The sequence below is a fragment of the Megalobrama amblycephala genome, linkage group LG21 (genome assembly GCF_018812025.1).
Source record: "Megalobrama amblycephala isolate DHTTF-2021 linkage group LG21, ASM1881202v1, whole genome shotgun sequence".
Taxonomy (NCBI): domain Eukaryota; kingdom Metazoa; phylum Chordata; class Actinopteri; order Cypriniformes; family Xenocyprididae; genus Megalobrama; species Megalobrama amblycephala.
The window spans coordinates 21,723,985-21,750,825 of record NC_063064.1 but is presented as its reverse complement, the minus strand read 5'-3'; the positions used below and the strand labels follow the sequence as shown (position 1 = coordinate 21,750,825).

General features: G+C 37.0%; 1 protein-coding gene and 1 long non-coding RNA gene across 4 annotated transcripts in view; one reads left to right on the top strand and one right to left on the bottom strand.

Annotated features, from left to right (window-relative positions):
- The window catches only part of LOC125256812, a 39,546-nt gene that overhangs the window by 2,918 nt on the left and 9,787 nt on the right, over nt 1-26,841 (bottom strand). Inside the window, exons 5-6 of the long non-coding RNA XR_007182189.1 lie at nt 21,654-21,821; nt 21,408-21,533 (exon numbers count right to left, since the gene is read on the bottom strand). This is a non-coding gene — a long non-coding RNA (uncharacterized LOC125256812). The remainder of the gene's footprint in view (nt 1-21,407; nt 21,534-21,653; nt 21,822-26,841) is intronic.
- The window catches only part of LOC125256809 (kazrin-like), a 182,637-nt gene that overhangs the window by 149,435 nt on the left and 6,361 nt on the right, over nt 1-26,841 (top strand). For 2 of the 3 annotated variants that reach the window (XR_007182188.1, XM_048173032.1), the window contains exons 6-10: nt 11,639-11,830; nt 17,564-17,700; nt 19,468-19,638; nt 21,413-21,593; nt 21,677-21,838. Coding sequence is in view for 2 of the 3 variants with exons in the window: in XM_048173032.1 (XP_048028989.1) it covers nt 11,639-11,830; nt 17,564-17,700; nt 19,468-19,638; nt 21,413-21,593; nt 21,677-21,838 (843 nt within the window). In the remaining variant the exon portion in view is untranslated. The remainder of the gene's footprint in view (nt 1-11,638; nt 11,831-17,563; nt 17,701-19,467; nt 19,639-21,412; nt 21,594-21,676; nt 21,839-26,841) is intronic. The other variant, XM_048173031.1, reaches the window with a different exon arrangement.

Below are 26,841 nucleotides of genomic sequence, written 5' to 3'. Positions count from 1 at the left end.
TCTAGGGCACCTTTAATATATTATAAAATGTAATTTATTCCTGTGATGCAAAGCTGAATTTTCAGCATCATTACTCCAGTCTTCAGTGTCACATGATCCTTCAGAAATCATTCTAATATGCTGATTTGGTGTTCAAGTAATATTGAAATGTTGAAAACAGTTGTGCTACTTAATGTTTTTGTAGAAACTGTGATACATTTCATGATACTTTGATGAATAGAAAGTTCAATAGAACAGCATTTATTTGAAATAGAAATCTTTATAACAATGTAAATGCCTTTACTGTCACTTTTGATCAATTTAATGCATTATTTCTGAATAACAAATCTTACTGATCTCAAACTGTCAAATGGTGGTATATTTTTATAAAACATTTTAATATATGAAAAATATTTTTTTTTTTGTGTGATGACAATAATAAAGTATTTTTTTTAAAATTGATAGCTTGAACTGATTCCAAAAATGACATTTTGCATTGAAGCAGACTTGATACTCTTGATAATTTAGTTTTTTGTTCATTTGTTTGGTTTTTTTGGAGCCTAAAAATCACATTATAATAAAAAAATGTATTATAATTAAAGATTTCTTTCAATTGACATTTTAGTTATTGCAATTTTTGTTGATGCAGAAATGCATCTGTGTGTCTGTTTATTTCATAATTTACAAGTGGACACATAGGTGTACCTGCTAGTGTCTGTGTGTGTGCTCATAGTCCAATGGTATTTTGAGACTGTTGTGCTACCGGCGCCAACAGGACTTGGTATAACCTCTGCGGCTCACTGATCTACTTTGGTGCCAGTGGTTACGCTCCAAATAGATGAAGATAATGAGTTTGACCCTCCAAGCCCCTGCTGCCAGATGGCTCTGTCAAGCTCTGCCCTTCTCTTCCACCCCAAAGTACAAACTACAAGTTCACACTACAGCTCACGGACAAGTTTCATGCTGCCAAAGCCCTGTCTGGAGCACCCACGCCGACAGCTACTACAATATGTTGCATCCCGTCACCTCAGCCAAGTCCACAAGGATTTTGAGGAGAGACACTCCACTTAAGTGTTTGTGTTACGTAACAGAGCAAATGATACGTCCTGAACAAAATTGTGCAGTCGGAGACAACTGTCCAACAGGATTTGCTGCTGCCAAGCTAAATGACAGAACAAAGTGTTTTTATTCCAGTATCAGAGGAAAACATATGCTTGAGTAGGAGGTGAACAAAAACAACAGTAACAGCGTGTTGAATTTTTGACGTTGAGCACTTATTGCTTCACCGTGACTGGCAGGCCAAGTTTCCAAACAGGAATTAGGTGACATTGGCATGTAAATGTGTGTGGTCACATGTAAATATCTTATCTTGCTGACATCAGAAAGTTCAGAAGGATCTGTTTTTATAGCCAAGCTACAATATAAAGTGTTTTAAAATTTAAAGGGGTACTTGGCAAAATGGACTTTAAATAAAACTTGGCTGCCTATAGAGTATAAAAGTGTTCCTGTCCAAAGCCACTCCCACTAGTCTGCTATATACACTTACCGGAGTCAAATACTGCCTTGCTTTAGTAGGAAATACTTCTTACCAAACTTTTAGTCAATGGTGTTAACTTGTATTGTTCCAGGGTGCATGAATTCAAAGAGTAAAGTTTTAGTAGGAGTGAGTTATTTGCGTTTTCCAGGATCAAGCATGTTTTAGGAAGTGATTAAAAGCCGAGACAGAAAATCTGAAAAACCTGTGCGTTTATAGTCAACATTTCAAACTGGATGACCACAAACACTCTTTTAGGCGGAGGGAGAAAACTGAAAGAACCTGTCGTTCTGTCTGTTCCACCCTACCCCTGAAAATCTGTTGCCATAGTGTTCCATGAAAATCGGTGAAGGTACACTTTTTTAATTGCAAAAAAAAAAGGAAAATTTGTCTTATAGCCCAAAGTATACTTCACTTTTTACAAGTATGCGAGGGTCAGCACATACTGTACGCGCACCGCCGGATTTTTGTAACCGTCACAAATGTGCACGTAATTTTTTTTTTTTTTTTTTGCAAAAACTAAGTATACTTTGGGCTTAATTACTAATTATAGCACTAATCCCAACTCTAAGTTAGAAAGCAGTGAGAGCATGTACACATGTATGTATATCGTATATGTAGGCCGATGTTTAATTATTTAATAATTAGTAGTGAGCTCCAAAGCTGATAGATTGCTAGGAGTGTTTTGGGAACATCACGTTGAGTGTTTATGTATGTGCGTGTTTTGGTCAAGCACTTGGTGCCCATCCACTGGCATGGCCTAATCTGTCCTTAATGAAAGTGTGAATCAATTACCACTATCTCCAGTTGGCATGGGTAGGCTGAACTTACTTGCAATTTAAACGCAGAGCAATTAATTCAGCACAGCTGTTACCCTCAGATATCCCCACACAGAGGACTAGAAAACACACACACACACACACACACACACACACAGCCATAGAAGGTTTTCTCACTTTTTGCCATCATACATGCAAAATTTAATACCATTCTGCACTGAAGCTGCACAATACACATGCTTTTAATCTTCTTTTTATCTCAAAAGTGTGCTACACACAAGTCAGCCGTATTTTCTTGACAGAAGGTGCACGGCAATCTCTTCACATTGCGTGAGACTTGTAATGCATTTTCATGCATGTATTTTGGTGCTGGCACATGTAGCTTTATCGTAGTATAGCAGCCTACACCTCCTACCATTTTAATACTTCTATCACAGCTCCTGATTTTGAAATGTCAGTTGACGTGGGTGCTATTTTTGATATAAGCTCTTGTGTTGGTCTTAAAAGAATGCTGAGGTTGATTTTCTTCGCCTATATGGGGCAGCATATTTGGGTCATGCTGGGGTTTTATGTGGAGTACGCAAATATTTCATCCGGATTAATAAAAATGTCTTAGAATTATGCATTTCACTTGATGTATTAGTAACTGGCTCATTTAGCATTTTTGGCAGTTGTTCCAAGGAACAATCCAAATCCAAATCAAGCTGATATTTAGTGTTTCTGACAAGCTTCTCTTCTGAAACAGTGTTTAGCAGTTATGGCTTGGCTCACTGTTTACAATTCCATTTACATTAATTCATTTAGCAGATGCTCTTATTCAAAACAACTTACAAATGAGGAATACTAGGAAGAGAGAAACACAAAACAAAGTTCCAGAATTTGCTCTGACAAGTACGAATGTAAGAGTGTGTATATGTGTATTAAGATTTCAAGGAATAGTTGTGTCTTTAGGCATTTGTAGTTATAAAAAATATTCAAAATATGAATGAATGAATGGTGAGGTTTAGTGCTGTTGTTACTGCCATGCTATTCACTAGAAAAAGTTAACTGGTGAAGCTAGTGGACCAACATAGTATTCTGGGAGAAGTTGGTTGACTAAGGAATGATTGATGGATATATGTTGTTGTTTTTATGACCAATACAGATTATTTGTATTCTGAAGAGTCTGAAACTAATATACTATATATTACAATATATTAGTATATACTATACTAATATAAAGAACTATATATATATATATATATTATACATTTTATTATTTATTATTTTATTATTATTATTATTATTGGTAAATTCATAATGGATATTTGTATCAATCAATCAAAAAAAAAATTATATATATATATATATATAATTTTTTTTTTTTGATTGATTGATACAAATATCCATTATGAATTTACCAATAATAATAATAATAATAAAATAATAAATAATAAAATGTATAATAATGTAAATAATATCTTAATAATCTGCCAGCGAATTTAATGAATTTGATGGCGTTTCCTTATGAAATGATGTAACCGGCAACTGAATACTCGATGTCTGATGACAAAAAAAAAAAAAAAAAAATTATGATGAATAAGTCCTGTGTGAATTATTTATTTATTCGTTTTTTTGATTGTTTTTTTTTTTTTTTTGGTTTTTAACTATTAATGTGCTTTTGTTTCTGTTTGATCAAAAATAATTAAAAAATATTTTTAAAAATTTGTATTAAAAAGATGATCAGATGGTGAAATCATGATACTGATCAAATGAAAACACAAAAAAAAATTTTTCATGCAAAAATAATCTGTCGATTTCTGCATGGAAGTCTTGTTGGTTAAGCTAGTTTACAAGCCTGGCGGGGAAACTAACATTGAAAATTCAACAGATGCTGTTCTTTTCAACAGTGCTGTTGTGTGGTATAATGTGAAATGCTAATTTAATTAACCTTTCAAATGCATTTTGTGTTTTCACATGCGTGATTGACAGGAGGTCAGGGAGCCCGCGTGGCTGGATTCACTGCTATCAAAGCAGGATAAGAGTATCACTCTCTGCCTCTCTCGACCTCTGCTCTCCTCTCAAGCCACAAACGAGAGCCGTGATTTGTGCTTCTGTAATTTGGTTCTCAGCCTAAGAGGCATTAGCAGCGTGATCCATCAGATGAAGAGTGGCTCTTATCATCAAGGCACCAACCTCTGGTCTCCTGCTGCTGCCCATGGAATCATGTTCTTTGCCTGTCAATTATATTCATAATCATCAGAGTCGAACAGCTCGCTAGGAAGCCAGTTATTGGTCTGCGGGGACATATATGTGCCAATCGCTGCCCTGCTTAATGCATGTGTGATCTATTGAACACCATGCTGTTAAGACCCTGACTCTTTGCATAGCAAAAACTCTCTGCACCACGTACATTTTCCAGTCTTGTTTTTGAGATATTTTTACTTGAAAGGCAAAATTGCATAAGATATTTAAAGGGCTAGTTCACCCAAAAATGAGAATTCTGTCATCATTTACTCATCCTTAAGTTGTTCCAAACCTGTATGAGTTTCTTTCTTCTGCTGAACACAAAAGAAGATATTTTGAAGAATGTCAGTAACCAAACAGTTGATGGGCCCCATTGACTTTCATAGTTTTTTTCTTTTCTGTTTGGTTAACCATGTTCTTCAAAATATCTTCTTTTGTGTTCAGTTTGGAACAACTTGAGAGTGAGTAAATGATGACAGAATTTTCATTTTTGGGTCAACTATCCCTTAAAGACTTCAGAGAGTATATCTTCATTGTGCTTGTTTATCTTATTCGTTTCTTTTTGTGAGCATAAATCTAATGATATTTAAGGAGGTTTATACTTAAAACAAGACAAAATGTGTAAGAAAAGGCAATATGTTGTCAAGATGGACAAATGGAAATAAGTATTCAACATTAAAGTGCAGTTGATTGATCTATACTTGTACTGAACCCAGAATATTCCTTTAAGAAAATGATTGTTTAACTAACAAAGGGCCATTCAAAAGGCCTTACAGACTGACCTGCAACATTTCCCGAAAGTTTAAAAGCATGTAACATCCTCAGAAAGATTTGCACTAACTGCAACACAAACCTCCCCAAAGACAGCTTCTCATATATGCGTGGGACACGTACCGCACAGCTTCTGTATTTCCTGTGAACTTGTGCTCCTAAGCACAAAATGTAAAATAAATGTGATGAAAAAGAAAGTCTGATGAAACGTTCCTTTGCATTGATCAAAATATCTCAAAGGAAAAGCAGAAATCAAAGAGAGCCTTAAGAACAAGATTGAATGGGGTAGAATCGGAATAATCCACTTTAATGATATTCTCTTTTGTGTTTTATCGGTTCACCTTCTCTGACTCACACAGGCTCGGAGCGAGAGGTTTTTTTGAACTCTCCTCAACACGCTGCTCGCTCATGTTAATGATTGAAACTGCTGCAGCTCACCACGAGTCCCCTGCTGCCGTATGGTCCTAGACTCCCCCCAAAATGGGCTCTCAAATTTTAACCTCAGGGTTTAGAGCTCCTTAGACGGTCATATCAGAGCCAGCATCAAAAGTAGTTTGGGAAAGCATTGTGGGAAAATGCCACAGACACTGTGCCCATGTCTGGAGGAAATATTTAGCATTTTTTATTAATAGATTTTTTGGGCTCACTGTCACAGTAAATCCTTGGTTCATTCATGTTTAATCCATGGTGGATCTTTTTATCCTCTTTGTTGTTTGCATGCAAAATGCATTGCATAAAGAATGAGCCTTTAATTTCTGGTTCATTCCATAAATTCGTCTGTCCCTTGAGATTTGGAAAGTGTGTCAGAGCCCGAAGACACCTGCAACCTCTCCATCATTGACCTTATGTGGTCTGCTCTGGGTTAGAAGTCTGTTGGTGCCATTGGGACCAAAGAACTTCATTAAACTCTAACATGTAAAGATGCACTTTGTTTTTGGAGAACCAACTCAAGGATTGATTTCCCCTGCCACAAATAATGCTTAGTATTTCCTCTTCCGCTGTATTTTCTGTGATGAATTCCCTTTGAGAATGTTTTTTAGAGTTGCCTAAGGACCCAGTTCTGTGTGCAGGTTGTTTGGGAGTCTCTTGGAGGCGGTTATACATCAGAACTTGTCTACAGATCCGTTGAAACATGCATCTTTGAGTTCAGCCCTTTACAAAATGGTTTATCACAGAACTGCAGAACCACAGGCCAAAAACTGTCAGATAAAGACAATCTATGGAGTAGAAAATATCGCTGCCGCCGCAAGTTTATATAGCTGGTTACTGTCATCATTTAATGTGGCACCAGACAGCGCCGTTAATGCGAGTCAGATTTTACTAGCCTATTAAATTAAATTATCTTCCTCTTTTATTAATGTGATAGAATGAAAGTTAAACAAGTATTTGGTGCTTCGTATTGACCTATGTGATTTAAGTTGGAATAACAGTCTTGGCAGAAATTAATTCTAGAAAAATCATTTGCCAATATAAAGTTTAGTAGCTTTTATTGCTTTGTTTGAAGGTTCATCCATAACTGACTGCTCGGTTTTGCTTTGATTTATCCACACACACTGAAGCATATGGTTAGTTTGGCTTTTGAGATGATAAGTGAGAAGGAGACATGACGCAAGTGTAAATCGATTGAACTGCATTTTGGGGAATTAGGGGCCTGATTGCTTTTGTGTTTATCAGCCTCAGTTCTCACAGCATAAAGACCCAGATACACTCTCTCTTTTCATGAAGTTCTGATGAGATTTCACACAACTCTGTCAGTGAAGACTCATGAACCTCTTCAGAGACTATTAACTCGTATCTTAACTTGGTCCAACTTTTTATACAGCAAGTTAAAGGATTAGTCCACTTTCAAATAAACTTTTCCTTATAATTTACTCACCCCCATGTCATCCAAGATGTGCATGTCTTTCTTTCGTCAGTCGAAAAGAAATTGAGGTTTTTGATGAAAACATTCCAGGATTATTCTTCTTATAATGGACTTCAGTGGCCTCCAGATGGTTGAAGGTCAAAATTAGTTTCAGTGCAGCTTCAAAGGGCTTTAAACGATACCAGACGAGGAATACGTGTCTTATCTAGCAAAACAATTGGTCATTTTCTAAAAAAACACAACTGTATATGCTTTATAAACACAAATGATCGCCTTGCACGTGCTTCCGCTTTCCGTATTCTTCAAAAAGCTTACACTGTATATCCTAAGCCTTCCCTATTCAACTTACGGAACAAACGCGGCACCAGTTTCGTTTTTTTCCGTAGAATAGGGAAGGCGTAGGACATACGGCGTAAGCTTTTTGAAGAATACGTGCAAGGCGATCACTTGTGTTTATAAAGCATACATTGTACTTTCATCCCTTGTACCACACCATGGACTGATCCGCGATAGACGCCTGCTTTCAAATGCTCCCTTGGTGAGGAGCTTCATTGATGACTATTTACAACGTTTTTACATCAGCGTTGATCATTGAAGCCAATCACAGACATATCCGATGAGCCGTGAGCACAATGGCCAATCAGAGGCGTTTACGAATCCGCTTAACAGCGCTCAGAGAGTCACATTTTTAAAATTTCAGTACTGAGTAGGTACCGAAGTCGGTACTTTTGACAACTCTATGTGAGAGTATGCTCCCTATGGGGATAAATAAACTGACTACTACTACTAACGGAAGCTTTAAGATGATATAATGGTACAATAATGAAACAACTTAAACTCATTATGTGGGTCATCACAAGCATTACAAAAGACATTACAAGAGTTTTATTGTTTGTTTTGGTTGTAATGTGCCTGTATTTCCCTTTCCAAATTGTCATTTCTGGTCAAAAGGGTGCAGTGTTCCTAGCTAGTAATAGTAATTTTAATATGCTTTGCTTTTTTCATCTGACAGTTGTTCAAAATTGATGCAATACTGACTTATTTTTGAACCTCGTATATGTCCTCAAGAAGTGTTGTGATCTGGTGATTTGCTTGTATCTTGGGGACACTGTAAGAATGAAGTAAAACTGAATTGAATTTTGTCTTGTGTATTTCAGCATGTCAGAGATCAGTGTTGATTCACTCAATGATTAGTATGTTGTTTGCTGTCGAGAGAACCTTTGATTTTTTTTTAATTTTCAGAGACTGACGCTGGTGTGTGTTTGCTGCAAAATCTTTGGCTTAACATGGAGGATCACACACTGTGTAATTTTATGATTCATACTTTGCATTCAAGAGTTTGGCACAGACCAGCTGAACTGCTGCTTGAGCGCAAAAGCCACATAGTTCCCATACAAATACTGGTCGTAAGCCAAAGCTTTGTGTATGTGCTGTGGCTCAAAGCAGGACAACAGCTGGACCCACTGCCCCAAATAAGTCTCTGGCGAGTTAAACAAATGAATAAGTGTCTTTGGGCTCCAACACGACAGCGTGAAAGATGACACTTTCCAGGAAAATGAAGCTTCCTGTGCCATGTTGAAACCCAGTTGCTTGCCTCTGCCTGGTGGTGGGAACAGACATTGACCAATGGGCTGTCCCTTTCTCTGTCTTATCAGTCGCGCTGCAGACGCTCACCTTGTCAACGGCATGCTGAAGAAATGCCTCAAGCACCTGGTGCTATCTCGACTAGCGGCCGGCCTCCTCTCTGTCTCGCACGTTCGCGGCTTAAGAGCGGGATCACTTTTAAACATCCGCTATCGAACTGCGCCTTAGCTGGTTGAAGTGAATTAATTGTCATTTTTATCTGGAAGTGCTCTCATCGAGTGATGTCATGTCACATTAAAGTGACGGTGAAGTACCAGCGGTTACTGAACTCATGGCGGGATGCAGCGTCTGCTGGCACATGCGCCCTCAAATTGAATACAACTTCCAAAATAATTAACCTGTTGGCGTTCCACAGCACCGCCCGCGGTACACATACCTTTCATAAGATACCAAAATCATGCATATACTCCAAAAGGTTCAAGAACAGCATGAAATTTACTTTAATTTCTTTTCTTTTTTTGCATTTTAGGCAAATTTTACAGGAATGCTAAGGGGTTAAATCTTTGATTATTAAAAAGGAAGTGTTTAAAAATGAAATAGATAGTTATTAATATATACACAGGGTTTCAGCGGCTCTTAAAAAGTCTTAATACACCCTTACACAAATTAAGGCCTTAAAAAGTCTTAAATCAGAGCAGAAAGTCTTAAATTCATAAAGTCATGGCATTAAATGTTGCATGCATCGCAAAAAAAAAAAACATTGTCCTGTTTTCCAATTCATATATCTAAACATCTTTGATACATTTACTTAAGCTGCAAATGTTAAATGTAGTCTTGAAAAAATAGTGAGTTTATGATTAAAACGAGAACAAATATCTGTCAAGTTAAGAGTTATGAAAATGTTCAGTGAAATTGATTTTTCTGAGCCCATTGGCAGATATTTGTTCTTGTTTTAATCATAAACTTGTTTCATTTTGATCAATTTCACAGAAAACAAGATTTCAAGTAAATGTATCTTGATTTAACAATCTTTAGACATTTGCACTGGAAAACAAGACAAAGATACTGAGGAAGAACATCACTTTTTTGCAGTGTGATCAGAAGGTACAGTAAAAGATATTTCCATATTCTAGTAGTTGGAAGCAGAGCGATTCAAGCTACTTTTTTTTGTAAAATGAATTAAAAAGTAATGGATATGTGTTGAAAGTTGTATTTTCAAATGCTGAAGTGTTGCTAATAGAACTCATTGTGTTTCTCCCGAGACATTTGAAGAACATACTGATGTATTGATTTCCATTTAATTTATTCCTTAAATTTTCTTTACTTGGTCTTGAAAAAGGTCTTTAAAAAGTCTTAAATTTACCTTCATAAAAAAATCAATAAACCATGCATATATTATTTAGATTTTCTCAATTTGTACTAAATATTACATAAATATTCAGTATACTAAATAAAATACTACATAAATGCTAAATACTACTTAAATATTTAGTAGGCTAAATAAATATTTCGTATTTAGACCCTTAAATTGAATACAACTTCCATAATAATGATAGATAGATAGATAGATAGATAGATAGATAGATAGATAGATAGATAGATAGATAGATAGATAGATAGATAGATAGATAGATAGATAGATAGATAGATAGATAGATAGACATTAGTTTGGGATTTGAGCACACTAAATGGCTTACATTTAAATAATGAATTACTGTTCAGAGTTTTTTTTTGTGTGTTTTGTTTTGTTTTTCCTTTAGCCATGTATTATGCACCCAAGACTGCAACTGCCATTCAAAAAAAAAGGGGGGGGGGAAAGAATTAAACACTACAAAAGATACAAAAACAATGGGATGCCTGGCGGGATGTATTTTACATTACCATGTTGCACTCCGAGCAAAATACCTCATTAATTGTATTGATTTTTCTTGATAAGTGCTGTAGATTTATTTTATCCCAGTTGGGCTTTTATTGTCCAGGCCTCAGCGTGGGTGCATTATAGTTTACAGTTAATTGAATTCTATTACTTGATAAGCGCCCTCGTTTCCCTTGAAAAAGATTGATGTTGCAGCTGCTGCCCGGTAATACAAAGTACATCGAGCGAAGTTCTCCGTTTAATTTATTCACTTACTGAGCATATCAGTAGAGGCAGAGCCCACCTGACTGTCAGCTCGGTTAATTCGGCTTACTTTCGTGACTCGACGATGTTCTGTGAATTTCCGCCACATTAGAGGGACAAGACTTTAAATGAAATGTTGACAACAGAAAGTCGCCACATGAGCTTTTGAAAGTCGTTCAATCAGCTTTGCTCTGGTTTATAGGCACTCTCAGTGCGGGGTTGAGATACGGGCCGCTTATTTATTTTTTTTCTTTCATTCAAAGCAAAGTAGGCACCACTCTTCCGCTTATTAAAAGAGGCTCTGGAACATTTTTGTCCTCTCAGCCTCCTGTCTCTAAATGCCTAAACAGTTTTGCTTGTGTATTTGTTGATATATTGCCAATTACTGCTGTTTTGCTTTAAGTGGGCCCAAGTCCCGCTCTTGTTGCTGTGGTTTCCCTCTCATTCCTAATGTGTCTGTTCTCTAACTCCCTTGACTCTGTGAAAGAGCCTTGAAAACGGTGCAGAAATTGTCTCTCACCCCCTCCAGATCTGAATGGCACTTTTTTTATTGTGTGGTCTGCTTCTCTGTGATTAAAAAGAATCAAAGATAGCATTGTTCAAGAGTGAAAAATTAAATGAAATATCTTAACCGGCACTCTTTGTCATAATTATGCTGTTTCCTCTTAGCCTGCTGGCCACATAGAAATATAAAATAATATGTAGCATCACAACTACTTGCTGAGAGCTACTTGTTACTAAGTGATTTCTTTATCTCCGTCTCTCTTGTTTTCCTCCCGTAGTGTTGCTGAGGGAGGAGGTGGCTCAGTTGCAGGAGGAGGTGCACCTCCTCAGGCAGATGAAGGACATGTTGAGTAAAGACCTGGAGGACTCGCACGGAGGCTGCTCGGCCGACACGCTCTCCGCCGCCGAGCTCAAGGTGCAGTTGGGGGAGAAGGAGCAGGAGCTGGAACGTGCCAAGGAGGCCTTACAAGGTCTGAACCCCAATCACAAAGCCAATATTGCAGGATTACCAGAGAAATCCCCCCTGTGTGCTGTTCAAGCGCTTCACCCTCCCTAGACACATCAATACTGCCTGAGTTTACCCAGAATCATTGTTTCAGTAATAGGGATGGATCACAGTGGTCGGCCAACTACCAACATATGTCTGTGTGTCTGTTTATGTCTGTGTCTGTGTGTGATATTTATGAGGCCTGGGTGAATAAATCGATTCATCTTGATTCATGGATCGATTCTGAGATTTTCTGAATGCATCATGATTCCCTCTTGAATCGATTCTGAGATTAGCTTTTAACAGCAGATGGTGCTCTAGGCTAGTTTTTAACCGCACGCTCAAATGTTGACGAAGAAGAGCGCTCGTGCGTTCGGCTATGTACTTGCACCTCAGAATATTTTTATGACGCGAGATTAATGTAAACTTTATGAATGATTATTTTATAGAAGGTTCAAGTGGTGTGTGTAAGGAATTGGAAGAGAGCAGAGTACGGCTGTTTCTAAAGCGTGTAGTGCCCCATCTGCTGTTAAAAATTAAGCTCAGAATCGATTTGAGAGAGAATCGCGATGGATTCGGAAAATCTCAGAATCGATCCAGAATCATTTCTTGATTTGCGATTCAATGACTTATTGTCTCAGCCCTAATATTTATGATTATTTTAAAATTACATTGTATAGAGTGCCTCAGGGATGACGCATTTTTGTAGGCAAAACCCGGAAGCAAGTTAGCATTTTTGGACTTCCGGTTCCAACGCCGTAAAGTCTATGGGTTTTTTGAATGGGTTTTTGCTAAATCGCCTGAAATAAGGTCTGTGGTTAACAAAGCCTCTAAATATTTTCACGTTTTGATCTATGACATAAAACACACCAGTTATAACCCACTTGTGATTTTTTTTAAACCTTTACTGTGTCTTAAAAACGGCGATTGCTAACAAATTGCTAAAAGGGACTACATCCTTTGGCGGGGACTTTAGACATCATCATTAAAAACGGGACATTTGGACAGCATTTCTCATGAAAAAGTGGATAAGTATTCATACACAGCGCATATCATAATCAGCGAACATGTTTTTAAATAACGTTGTTTTTTAAATACAGTTTGAAGAAGCTTGGTGGTGACGACGTTGATCCGCAACCATGGTGTGCTGTAGTCTGTTTATAGCCTACTGTTAGCCTTTTATATCTGACCACTTTATTTAGGCTTTAAAATGTATTTATGTTGTTTTAACTTGTAAAGATTATCTTGATAGACAAAACGTATAAGTGTCATAACCCTTTGTTAAACACAGAGCTTATTTTCTGTGATTTTCCAAAAGTCTATGGGAAAAATGCATAGGCTTTCAACCGAGGGAACCCGTGCGCCGCTAACTTTCGGGTTGGCCTACAAAAACGCGTCATCCCTGGGGCACTCTACTGCATTTCGAATTATGGGTTGCACTTCCGGTTTGGGGAACTTCCATTTAAAAAGACTGAAACAAATTGTTTCAAATCATAAGGTTTCCCTACAAATAAAGCTTATCCGTCAGTTTGACTGAATGAGCTGTCAATGTTTCTTTCATGTTTTATTTTCAGACATCATGAGAATAACATAACGTTTTTTAATGTAACATGTTATAACAAGAATATCTATGGCAAGAGCTCTTTTCAGTCACTGCTTTCTATCCTCGTGATTATTTTCTTTTGTCCCTTTGCATACCGCTGTAATAGTTTGAAGAAGGACAACATATACTGCACATTTGTGGTATGTTCTCCCGATATAATTTACGATATATCCCATTAATAATTCACTGGAATACACAAAGAATCTCTCGTTTTTCTCCTCAAATCTTCACGTCTCTTTCCAGGTTTGTTTTCACAGGTAAATACAATTTATTATGACGGAAATCACTTTGAAATAGTATCACGCATTGCTGAAGTTTATGAACATTTTTATTAAGGCAACGCATATTACATAATACAGATATATATCACTATAGTTATATGTAACCCGTCCGTTATTGCTGTGGAAGAATCACGCTTTTTCATGGTCTGTTAAAAAAGTACCTTGCTGATGCTTTTACACTTTTAAATGTCCTTTCAGTGTTCGTTTGTTGAAGGTTGAGTAGAATAATGGCATCTCATTGTACCCAGTTTAAAAATAAAATGTATTATTGCGTTCATAAAGTGAGCCTTTCACATACGGTTTACAGCTTAACGGAAGTTAGTCCCATAATTTGCGCAAAGCGTCATGGGGCGTTGGAATAAGGTGGATATATATTTTTGATTTAAAGTATAAAATTAATTTTTGCATATATCACCTCTTCATATTGATGTTTGTCAAGAGGATGAAAGACATCAAAATGAATTTTCAAGTATGTGTGAGGCATGTATTTCAATTGGGAGCATAATAGATGTTTTTCCTAACTGTCACCAGAGACTTGTGTGTGTGTGGTCCTGGTAAACCCTGTTATGGGGGCCAAATATCCACACAAAGATAATAATACCAATAATTTTTGATCTTGTGGTGATCTTTTTTTTGTCCCCATGAGGAAAACAGCTCATAAATCATATAGAATGATGTTTTTTGAAAATGCAGAAAGTTTTCAGTGACAAGTAGAGTTAGGGGATAGAATATACAGTTTTTACAGTATAGAAATCATTATGTCTATGGAAAGTCCCCATAAAACAAGGAAAAATAATATGTGTGTGAGTGAGAGAGAGATGCGAGTTCCTTATCTTATCGGAAATCTGTTTATCTGGGGTGTAATGCTTTTTTTAGTGTATTTGAGAGACTTGTATAAACAGAGGACGTAAGTGCTAGAAAAAGGAGCGTTCATTCACAGTGTAATTCATTTAAAAGTGTGTCTTCTCAATAAGTTCCTGCAGTGTGAACTGGAGCTGCTTTCAGGAAGACGTGTGAGAGAAGCGTTTTTGAAATGTGGTTTATAACAGTGGTAAACTCACACTGGCATATAAAAGTGTCAAAGCAACTCTTTTTGTTTTGGTTGTAAAGTGATTATCAATTTATATACATTATATTTCAATAGTTTGGAGCTAGTACTTTTTTTTTTTATTAAGAAATTAATACTGTTGTCTCGCAAGGGTGCATTAAATTGATCAAAAGTGACATTAAAGACACTAAATCATATTAGAATGATTTGGATCATGTGACACTGAATACTGGAGTAATGATGCTGGAACTTCAGCATTGCCACCACAGGAATAAGGGTGCGTTCACACTTGTCATGTTTGGTTCGATTAAAACGAACCCTGGTGCGATTGCTCGGTTAGTGCGGTTCATTTGAACATGTGTGAACGCTGCCATCCGAACCCTGGTGCGCACCAAACAAGCGGACCGAGACCGCTGAAAAGATGGGTCTCGGTCCACTTCCAAACGAACTCTGGTGCGGTTTGAATGATATATGAACGCAACACGGACCAAAGACATGTAACCGAACCAAAAACAGGAAGACAAGACCCTAAAAAGGACAAAATCCTCACGCATGTCGGTTTTTCTCGTCATAGACGCGAGTTTGCCCATCACAGGCATCAGACGCGCGTCTCCACGCAGCAGATCGTTTGTGTGTGTGACGGATGGATTCCCGCCGCTGTTTTGACTACTTTACACATTTTATAAGCTCTTCACGAGTTCCCAGCTGGCCAAAATACCATCACATGCAGGCTACGCACACACAACAAGTGCATTTACCTCAGCAAACAGCATTGTTTTGGATGTTCGGTAAATTCCGTCTCAAAATAGGCAATACGTCATAAAATCCGACCAATCACGTTGTGAATGTATCCCTATGCCTTAAGGTTCGGTATCTTTTGGTTCGGTGATAAAATTGCCAATCTGAACGCTAACCGGACCAGGACCAAATGTTTTTTTTTCTTCTTTGGTCCGGACCAAATGAACCAAACGAACCGAACTACAAGTGTGAACACACCCTTAGTTACAAAAACATATAAAAATAGAAAACAGTTATTATTAGTAATAATATTTCACAATATTACAGTATTTTTGATCAAATAAATGCAGCCTTGTTGAGAATAAAAGACTTCCTTTACCGATTTTTGAACAATGGTGTTTACAGTCCCAGAGGAATATTTGTATTTTTCGAGAATTTTTCTTTCAAAAACTCATTAGATTTTGATGTTTGTCTTTTAAATTCCTTTGGAGATATAAAAAACAGACATAAATGGGAAAATTGTTGATTTGCAGTAATAATAAATAGCCTAGTTATAAAAAGAATAGCATAGCACAAATAATTTGCTTATAGACAATTTAATGAAAATATTCATATTAATCTCTTTTGATCTCAGACTTTGGTATCTCATCTGAATCGCTTAACACACGAGATGACACTCTAGACGCCCTAGTAATCTAGACACTCGAGAACAATATGAGAAGCAAGACTCTTATAGGTAGAAGTCTACATTTGCTCTCCATTTAATGGTTTGCTCGAAAAGCATTGTGCTGTTTTTCTCAAAAACAAGTGGCTTTCAGTTTAATATTTTGTTGTCTAATGAATTGACATTACATGTATTAAGTGTGGCATGTGTTTTTAAAATAGATAGCTTCAGTCAGTCAAACTAAAGTTTTGTCATCAGAACAGCAGCTGTCACTATCTACAGCATACCATGACATCATATTTTAGTCGTACATGTCTCAGATATGAAACTGATAGAAATTACATCAAATTTTCTAATTTCTTAAACACTTTTAAAAGAGATCTACATTGAAATTGTGACACACTTTACACTAGGTCAACTGTGTTACTTGACACTTAGTCATTTAGTTTGTAATGTAACACCTGTAGTACCTAAACAGGAACTGGAGCAACCTGCCAGTCCTTTACAAATATTCTACACGCGACAGGCTGCGTCAAGTTTTCAGCAAACTAAACCAGATTTGGGTCTCTTTGGCCCTTTTAGGGAAAAAAAAAAGAGATGAGGAGAGGAGAGACAGAGGTGATGGATGGTAGGGTGCATGTGTGTTCATGAATGTCAACGGCTCTCGTATCATAGTGGAAAAACAAGTTTGACTGTTGAATGAGGAGCCTCCTTCAGTTTGAGGGGGAACTAGACAGTTACGTCAAGTAAAATAAATGATTTACTTTTTACAAGCAACAAGACAGCAGACCTAAGAATGCTTTAGGTTGTAAATGAAATGGTAATAAAAGATATGGAATTGTCATGAGGTGTTACGCCTCACATTTCCTCTCAAATTAAACCCTTGAAACTAAATGCATTTGTGTTTAATGTTAATTATTTTATAACAAACAACACAAATGTATTTTCCCCCCTGTGTGGGATGTTTATAGTGGAGAATGGTGCCCCCTGGAGGCTGTTTTGAGCAGCACACAGCAAAAATATTTAACTACAAAACCACAGTTCTTTATTTATGCCTCTGATAATAATAAAGCAAAAGACTTAAATCCAACATCAAAAGATGCCTAGCAAGACACTGGATTTTGACTGTTTATTTTGTACACACACAGGGTAATCCGTCACTTTGTGTATCCACAGCTCTTATCTGACAGATAGGGGTCAGAGCACAAACCACAGCGTGTGTCATTCAAGGACACAAAGCCTTTTTTGTGTGTTGCAGCCACAGTGCAAAAAGTCTGAATGTTATGATGTAGGAGGCACTCAGTTGTTTTTATACTTATAATGTACTAAAAGTGAATATTATTGCTGCATTTATGAATATGATTGTGTATGTTTGTGTGTAGCTATGAAGGGTGATCGGAAGCGGTTGAAGGCAGAAAAGGCTGACCTGGTGAACCAGATGCAGCAGCTCTACACCACACTGGAGAGCCGAGAAGAGCAGCTCCAAGACTTCATCAGAAACTATGACCAGCACAGAAAGGTGTGCATGAAATTCACCGCTGACACAATCTTTCACAAATGAAAGAGTGTTGCTCTTAATTAAAAGCAACAATAAAAGTAAAGACCAATTTTGTATTAGGGAAAAAGTATTTTTAACAAATTATTGTGGTAATTTTATATTACGGCATTTGCGGGTGGGACATGTCCACACCACTTTTTGCCTGGGTCAATATTGTCAACACCACTTTTTGAAACGATTGATGGCTTGGATGAAAAAATCTCTAGTTGACTATCAAATTATTAATTTCATTTGTTGGTGTTAAATAAGAGGCGATATGTCACTGGAATATGTTGTTTTTGAAATCATGCTGAGTACTCATTCCCGCTGTTATCAGTGGCGGTGGTACAGATGAGCGCTTTTGCAATCTATTGCTTAATGCTGTTGAAATCACAAAACAAAATGCACATAAACATGTCCCTGCTCTTGATATACAATCACTGATGAACATCTTTGGTTTTAATGAGAAGAAACATTATACTAGGATGGATAAGAACCCAGAACACAAATTCTACCACAAGACCATTAGTACACACAAACACAATACACTGATCTATGTATTTATTCACTGACTTAAATACTTTCTGGACTAAATATAGTAGATGTAGGATAAAACAATCCCATTTAACATGAGTTCTTTGTCGATAAATTAAACTCAATGTATAATTGAAATTTATTTCTGGATATTGTCATTTTATTTTTTGGGCATTTGCTATTGTACATTTCTGATATAGCCTTGTATTAGCAACACCCCTGCCACAAACACACACACACACACACACACACACACACATTCCTTTCCCACCCACATTTTCAAACAAAGTTGTCACAGGCATTAAAATTAGTATTGTTTTTAAATGGTAAATTGTTAAATACAATTTTAGATTTTTTCACTTTATATTTCTGAGATATAGAACTATACTTTGTATCATATATAATAAATTTTTGCTTTTTAAACTGGAAAAATGTCTGCATATAGATAGAGATGCATGATTTTTCATAAAATTCTTTTGGTGTTTTTATATTGCGGTAACACAACAGGCATTAAAATTAGTATTGTTTTAATTGTTTTTATGTAAATTATGAAATAAATTTGTATTTTTTATTTACTTTTTCTCTTATTTCAGATACTATATATAATAACAGTTATTTTTTGGCATTTATTACTTTTTTAGCTGGAAAAATGGCGGCATATGAATCAATGAGATGGGTCATTGCTCTTAAACTTATAAAATTAAATTATTGTGCATTTATTACTTTTTTAACTGAAAAAAAAATTGTCTGTATGAATCAGTGATGGATCATTGCTTTTATACTTTTAAAATGAAATAGTTACAATAATTGTAGATGTACAGTATAGTAAAAAATAAATAGCTATAAAATGAATATGGGTAGCATAGCACAAATAGTTTGCTCATGGAAATCCTCAATATTAATTAGAATATCATATATAATACTATTCCAGTTAAACACATTTGAAACAAATGCTTTTATAGCAATTGTGAACATTGCAGTTTGACTTTTAAACATTTACCACCATAAACAACCCATAAATTCACCTCAACAGTTATGTGCAAGATAACGCAGCTTGTCTGTGTAGGTAAACAACATTAAAGATTGATACATTTGACAATATGTTGACAGATCCACATACAAACTGATCGGAAGTTTTTTGAGTTGAAAGAAAAGGAGTGTGTGTGTGTTTACACGTGTGTGACGGACTGACGCTGACTGTGTGCTGTGCTACAGGAGAGCGAGGACGCGGTAAAGGCTCTGGCCAAAGAGAAGGACATGCTGGAGAGAGAGAAATGGGACCTGCGCCGGCAGACTAAAGAGGCCACAGAACAGGCCAGCGTCCTGCGCTCCCAGATAGACATGAAGGAGAATAGAATCAAAGAGCTGGAGGCAGAGCTCACCATGGTGAGATAGCATCTCTCTTGATCTCTCTCTCGTAGACGTACACTTCCACTTCACACAATGCCATAAACACTTCCACCTCTTATCTTGTCTTAACTCATACTCTTGACGGTTTGCATCTCTTATCATTAGAGGCTCTTGAATTACCTCTCAGTGGCTCCGACTGCAGATATATCAGCCTCAACATTTATCAGTTAAGATCCACAGATGGATCATGGAACCCCAACTGATCTGCATTATGCAGTTTTACATTTTGCTGGATTGGCATTACAATGTGCAAACATGCGTAAGGACACATGCAGTCACACAAAAATCCCCATGAAGAGGCACATGGCTGTCATCAGTGCAGTAATAGCATCATTACTCACTTCATCTGCCTAATCTGTTGTGCCTGTGTGCCCCACTAGTATTCACACACACACACACACCATCTCAAGCATACTAATGACTTCACGCCCACCGAGATTTTGAAATCCAGTTTTTCCCCTGAGCGATCTGAGGGGCTAGATGTTTTATAACCTTGACATCTACTGAGTGATGGATAAAAAATGTAAATTTTATTGATGTACGGGGGGGGGTCCAAAAGTTTTTGGTTACACATTTTGAAAAATTTTAAATGAACAGTTAGAATATTAAGATATTTAACATTATATTAAAGAAACTTGTAATAAATTATTATAAAGATACATAAAATATAAAAATGAAATATATAAATGAATGTGTGTATATATACATATTAACAAACTAATTGATAATTAAATTATATATATATATATAATTCATTGTTTTTATTATAAATATATATAAATAAAATTAAATATAAAAATAAAGAATAAGTTACATTATTAAAGAAAAACTATAAAATTATATATAAAATTAAAATTACATGAAGTATGTCAAGTAGTTTTAGGTCACGAAATATTTAACATTATGTTAAAGAAATTTTCAATATATTATTTTAAATATATATAAATAAAAATATGTATATATTTTATATATATATTTATTTATATATATTGTTTATTGTATTATATATAAATAAAATAAAAATAAAGCTTAAGTTAAATAAATTATAAAAATGATTAGAAAATTATAAATAAAATTACAATTATATAAAGTAGAAGTATTTATAGGTCACAAAATATTTAACACTATATTAAAAACATTATTAATATATAATTATAAATATATATAATTAAAATATAAACCTAAAAAATATATAAGTGAATGTGATGTGTAAATATACATAATAACGTGTGTGTGTGTGTGTGTGTGTGTATATATATATATATATATATATATATATATATATATATATATATATAGTTTAATCTTAATTATCATATATCTTATATATGATATATCTCATATATATATATATATATATATATATATATATATATATATATATATATAAAGCATAAGTTATATCAATTATAAAAATGATTATAAAATTATATATAAAATTAAAATTATATAAAGTATGTCAAGTATTTTTAGGTCACAAAATTGTCACACTCAAAATTGTGACACTTATTTGTACAGCTGGAGAACATGAACATCAGGTTTTATATGAAGTGGGGTTCAAAATAACATTGATACACTAATAATATCAGTTGTAATTGAGTTTTTTTTAATTATTAAATATGAAAATCTAAGCATTTTAAACTTCAAATTCTCTTAATTTTAGACCCATCTGTATAAAGGTTCTTGTGATCAAGAACTGAACTGAACTGAAATATGGTGCGTTTGTGTACGTGTTGTTTTTGTACCTCAGGCAAAGCAGTCTCTGGCCACTCTCACTAAAGACGTGCCAAAGCGTCACTCTCTGGCGATGCCATCAGAGCCGGTGGTGAACGGCAGTCAGGAGTGGGTGATGCAAGCAGACCTTCCCCTCACTGCAGCAATCAGACAGAGTCAACAGACCCTGTACCATTCGCACCCCGCCGACAGGCAAGGTACATGCCTACACAACAGCATGCATAGATATGGCAAATGTCTTGTTTTAGTCCACTCACACGTTCGTCTCCTGCCTCCGCAGCTGCTTTGAGGATCAGCCCCTGTCACTCCCGCCAGCCCTCCATCATCTCCGACGCCTCGGCTGCCGACGGCGACCGCTCATCCACCCCGAGCGACATCAACTCACCCCGCCACCGGACTCACTCCCTCTGCAATGTAAGAGCTGCCTGGCACCCCCGACCAAGTAATCAGCCTTCCCAACTTGTTTTTATCTCCACCTTTACTCTTCTCAAATATTCAGTCCCTGCGCTGCTCATTAGCATGGCTTCAGGGGCACGTTTTGTCTTGATGATAGTTAATGCGGATAAATCAAAAGATACAGTTTGTACCTGTGAGAATTAGCCATGCTCCACAAGACTGAACAGAATGTGTTTGTTTTGCACATCTGACTTGTAAAAAACATTATTTAACAATTATTCATATACAATTATAGTACTTTAAATTAATTAGCTTAATTAAATTTTAGTTTAAGTTTCAGTAATTTAATCTGTTTAATTATGTGCTTTTGTCATTTTTATTAGTTTTTGTACTTTTTAAATATTTCTATTTAATTTTTATTTCAGTTTTAGCTTTAGTAATTTTAGTACTAGTTGACAAGGCAACATTACTAATTTTCCTTACATTTTTGAAGCTTTAGTTTTTCATCTAATATTTATATTTTATTTCAGCTTTATTTAAATTGCCAGAAATTATTTTTAATAGCTGCCAGTTTAGTTTTAGTTAACAATAACTGTTATTTCAAATAAACACGACGTTTATTATTTCCGCCACTTTATTCAGCTTCTCGCCTCACCGTCTCCAACACACTCAACCACCCGCGCTGCACATGCGCAAAACAACCTACGGCACACCGTACCGTATTTAACATAATAGAAGCGCCTTATGTTGTAATGAACAGAGTAGGGGAGGAATAACATGTTAACAATCTCCCTTTACTTAAAGAAATAAAAACTTCTCTTTTTTTTTAGTTATAAATAAAAAAAACTTGTATAACAAAGTCCAAAATTACCGTAAACAAAACATTTGTTACACACACAATTGGAAGTGTTCAATCTTTTCAAATTTTCCTTTTTAAGCTTAATATCTACAGTCCTAGGCTGAGTGCTTTCCATAGCACCATAGTCCTTCACTGAGTGCTTTCAATAACACCAGAGCAGATGCTCCCTTTTTTGTAAGACAGTCAGCGAGTTGAGTTTTTGTATCAGACCAGAGTATTTTCTTTATCCTTTTGTTCTGTATGAGCTCCTTTATACTGCTGATGTCCAGTCGAAGTCGTTTCTCAGAGACCTGTTTCGTTGACTTAAGTGCATCAAACAGAGAGTGATTGTCCGTAACACAGATCAAGGGAGGAGCATTCATCTCAGCATTTCCAGTGGTGAGCTCAGAAAATAGGGTAGCCAGAAACACAGCATTATCTATTCCATCTGACAGGGCCAAAGTTTCCCCCGCCAGAGTACTCCTCACCACACGTCGAATTCTCTTAGATTGCCAGCTGAGAGGAGAAAATTTCCCTCCTTCTCCCATGAGACCAATCAATGTTCCCCCTTGTGTGCCCCCATCAGGGAGATTTCCAAGGGAAGCGTCACTGAAAACAATAAAGTTCAGAGCATCATTGTTTCCCAAATGCTGAAACTTAAGAGTCACCTCTTCAGATTTAATCTTTCTAATGACCTTATTTGTCTCATGAATAGACTGGACTGTGGCATCTTTTATATTAGACGCTAAGCTGCTTGCATCAAACATAATGTCTGGTCTGGTTTGTTTTGCAACCCATAGTACCTGTCCTATTTTTGACCTAAGCTGCTCTTTTTCAGTCTCATTAAGAGAGGCATCTCTCTGCACTGCACGTGCTGCTTGCAGGCGAATAGGCTGTAGGTTTTCAATGTAAGTATGTTGATGTACATGAACTACACCATTAATAGTGACAAAGTCCATTCCGACATAGCAGAAATTGTCATGTTCTTCACGTCCAACATGGAATGCAGACTTTAGTATGGGTATCACATCTGTTGAAAAGTTTTCTGAGCCTGCCCAAAGAAAATCATCAACATGACATGCGAGTACTCCAGTAACCTTACACTGTTCATCCAACCAATAGAACACTGCCGGATCTACTTGAGACATTCTCCCACCTGTGCTCAGCATGATGTCTTTCACCTTGTTGTACCAATACAGTGATGCATCTGCAAGACCATAAACGCATTTGTTTAGTTTCCATAGAATGCCTTTCTTTTCTGCTTCAGGAGGGGGCCGGATATAGATTTCTCTGGACAACTGCATGCCTTGTAAGAAAGCAGATTTGATGTCCATAGAATGAACTTGCCACTTATTTTGACAGATTACTGCTAACAATAGCCTCAGAGAGTCGGAAGCACATGTTGGGGAGTCTTTCTGTAGCTTGTGAATGTTAAGCTCTTCAAAACCTCTGGCTACAAGTCGTGCTTTGGGGATAATGCCACTGGGAGTTTCTTTGAGGCTACAGACCCATCGGGTAGAAACACACTTTTGACCTGCATCATCAACTTCCTCAAAAACATTGTTTTTGCTCCAATTCATAATTTCATCCTGCTTGGCTGCATCAAAAGAAATGTCTTTTGTAATGAGTATATCATTCTCCCTATCAGTTGATTCAATGTTAAGATTATCAACACATGACATATCCACTGGCTCCTTTTGTCCATCACTGCCGTCAGGTTCAATATATTGCAAATTAAACCAGTGTTTGTATTTTCCGGAGGCTTTACCTGCTCTGCCTAAAACCTTAGCTCTCTGTAGCCCATCACCATCCCGTTTCATAAATGTCACGGTCTGTCCTGCTCTTATCTTCACACCAGCAGAAGAGACAGGGTTATCACTAACATTGTGATCTGTTTCAGTTTGTGTCATAGGATGGAACACTTCTCCTGTATTCACCTCATCATCGCTGATGTTTTCCTGTTCACTGTCTGTGTTTTCTTCACCATCTGAGCTTTCTGCTCCGTTGTTTAAACTGCATTTTTCATTTGCTGTGTCTGTGTTCTGAACAGTTTGCTGTGCAGGTTCCTGATCCTGAGGGTTTATCTTGTAGAGCCTGGACTGATGTACTCTAACAAGAGTCCCCCCATGTCGTACAAACACCACAGCTCCATCTTGACCGATAACTGCTCCTGGTCCCTTCCACTCAGGACAGTCTGCTCTTTTGTAGTATACCTTGTCTCCCGTCACATACATGTCGTCTGTGGGTCTGAGCTGTTTACGTAGTGCTCTTCTTATCCGCTCAGAAGTCTCTGCTTCAGTGAATGCTTTCCTAGAAGCATGTAATGCAGAAATGTGTTCTCCAACTCTTGCACTCATAGTGGTTCCTTCTAGAGCAGGTAGTTTGTCGACTAATACAGAAGGAAGGTTCGGATTCTGTCCAAAAACTAATTGATATGGACTGTGGCCATGAACATTCAACATACTGTTCTTGGCCATGAGGGCCCAGTCAAGAGCAGTTTGCCAGTCACATCCATTTTCTTGTTTGACCTTCTGGATTATCTCAGTAAGCGTTTGATTATGCCTCTCAAGTAGTCCGTTGCTCCATGGACTGTACCCTGCTGTTGTTTTTGTCTCAATATTAAAGTTTTCAGCCATGTCTCTGATCTCTTCATTGTTGAATTCCCCCCCATTGTCACTGTACAGCCTCTGGGGGGCGCCATGGACACTTATCCAAGTGTGAATGAAGGAGTTTACAATTTCAGATGACTTCTTAGTTTTAACAATGTTTCCAGCACTGAAACGTGTAAAGTGGTCGATAATATGAAGATACCACACACCTGGCTCCAGCTCGTGTAGATCTACTGCCACGGTCTCGTTATATTCCGAAGCTAAGGGCAGCCCCACAGCAGGCCTTGGCTTTGTCCTTTTGTACTTCTGGCATATTTCACAGTCAGATACTATTTGTTGTAAAATAGTAAAGCATTCTTTATCATTGTTTCCTGAACTGTGAATGAGTCTCTGTAACCTGTCTGCCGACGCGTGACCAAACTGTTTGTGGAGTTTGAGAAGGACTTTGCGTTTCTCATCTGGAGACATATTTTCTGTCACTGTTAGGACTTTTTCTTCAGTTTGACCTTTTTTAGTTTCTTTGTCTCTGATATTGACACAGTAATGTCCAGAACTAGTAAATTCAAGAGGAATGCATTGTTTGAACATCACTGCACTATCATTTTCCATGTCCAAAACGGTCCCTGCTTTCTTCAGTGATGTTTTACTCAGCAGAAGTGGAATGTCAGCCTTGACAACTTCAGTTTCAATTTGGCATTTTGTCAGTCCTATTTTAGCTGGCAGTTTCAAATTTTTTGTGGAATATAACAAATTCCCATCGCCGAATCGAAATGGTCTGCAACTAGGAGTTTCTGTTTGCATCAACTGGTTTACTTGATCTTGGGAAAGATCATCAATATAGCTTTTCAGCCATTTCTCCCCACACACAGTACGAGTACAAGCAGTGTCAATAATTGCCGATCCCAATGATTCAGTCATAAATATCTCTGCATCTGAGATGGCGGCCTTTGTAAACAAAGTGATGTTACATTCCTCTACCTCTGTAGTTAATCTTACTTGTTCCGTTTTCTTGTGGGGACAGTCTTTAGCCCAATGAAATGTACACTGGCAGATAGCACATTTGGATCTCTTACCGAACTTATCTAGTGGATTAGTCCCCACTAATGGTTGCTTTAATTGTCCGCTTTGGAAAGTTGTGATCCGTTTTCCTCTGCCTTGTTGTCTTTGTTCTGTGAAAAACGCCACGTCCTGGTTCACCTGTATTGCGTTTGATGAGCCTGTCGTTTTCCCTCCGAAAATCCTTTTTAGAGCCGATTTCATGGAGGAAAACGTCAGCTCGGTGCTGGCCGTCAGTGCCAGTTGTCTGCTTTTATCATCGAGACAGGCCGTGTCTAAAAGCTTAAAAGCCAGTACAGCATCAGGAAGCGTCATATTATACCTTTTCATCCGGTTGTATCGCTGTTCAAAGTCAATTATGTAGTCCTCCATGGAAACGGAATTATTCTTTGTTATGCCATCAAAGTATGAATATGCTTCATACGCGCGATCTTTTTCCTCTTTAAGGAACACGCCGTCCAGCTTTGCCATCAACGTTGCCATTCCGTTATCGCAGTCCAAATCTTCCGCAGGTATTTCCATTGCCGTTTCACGTGCTCTCCCTTC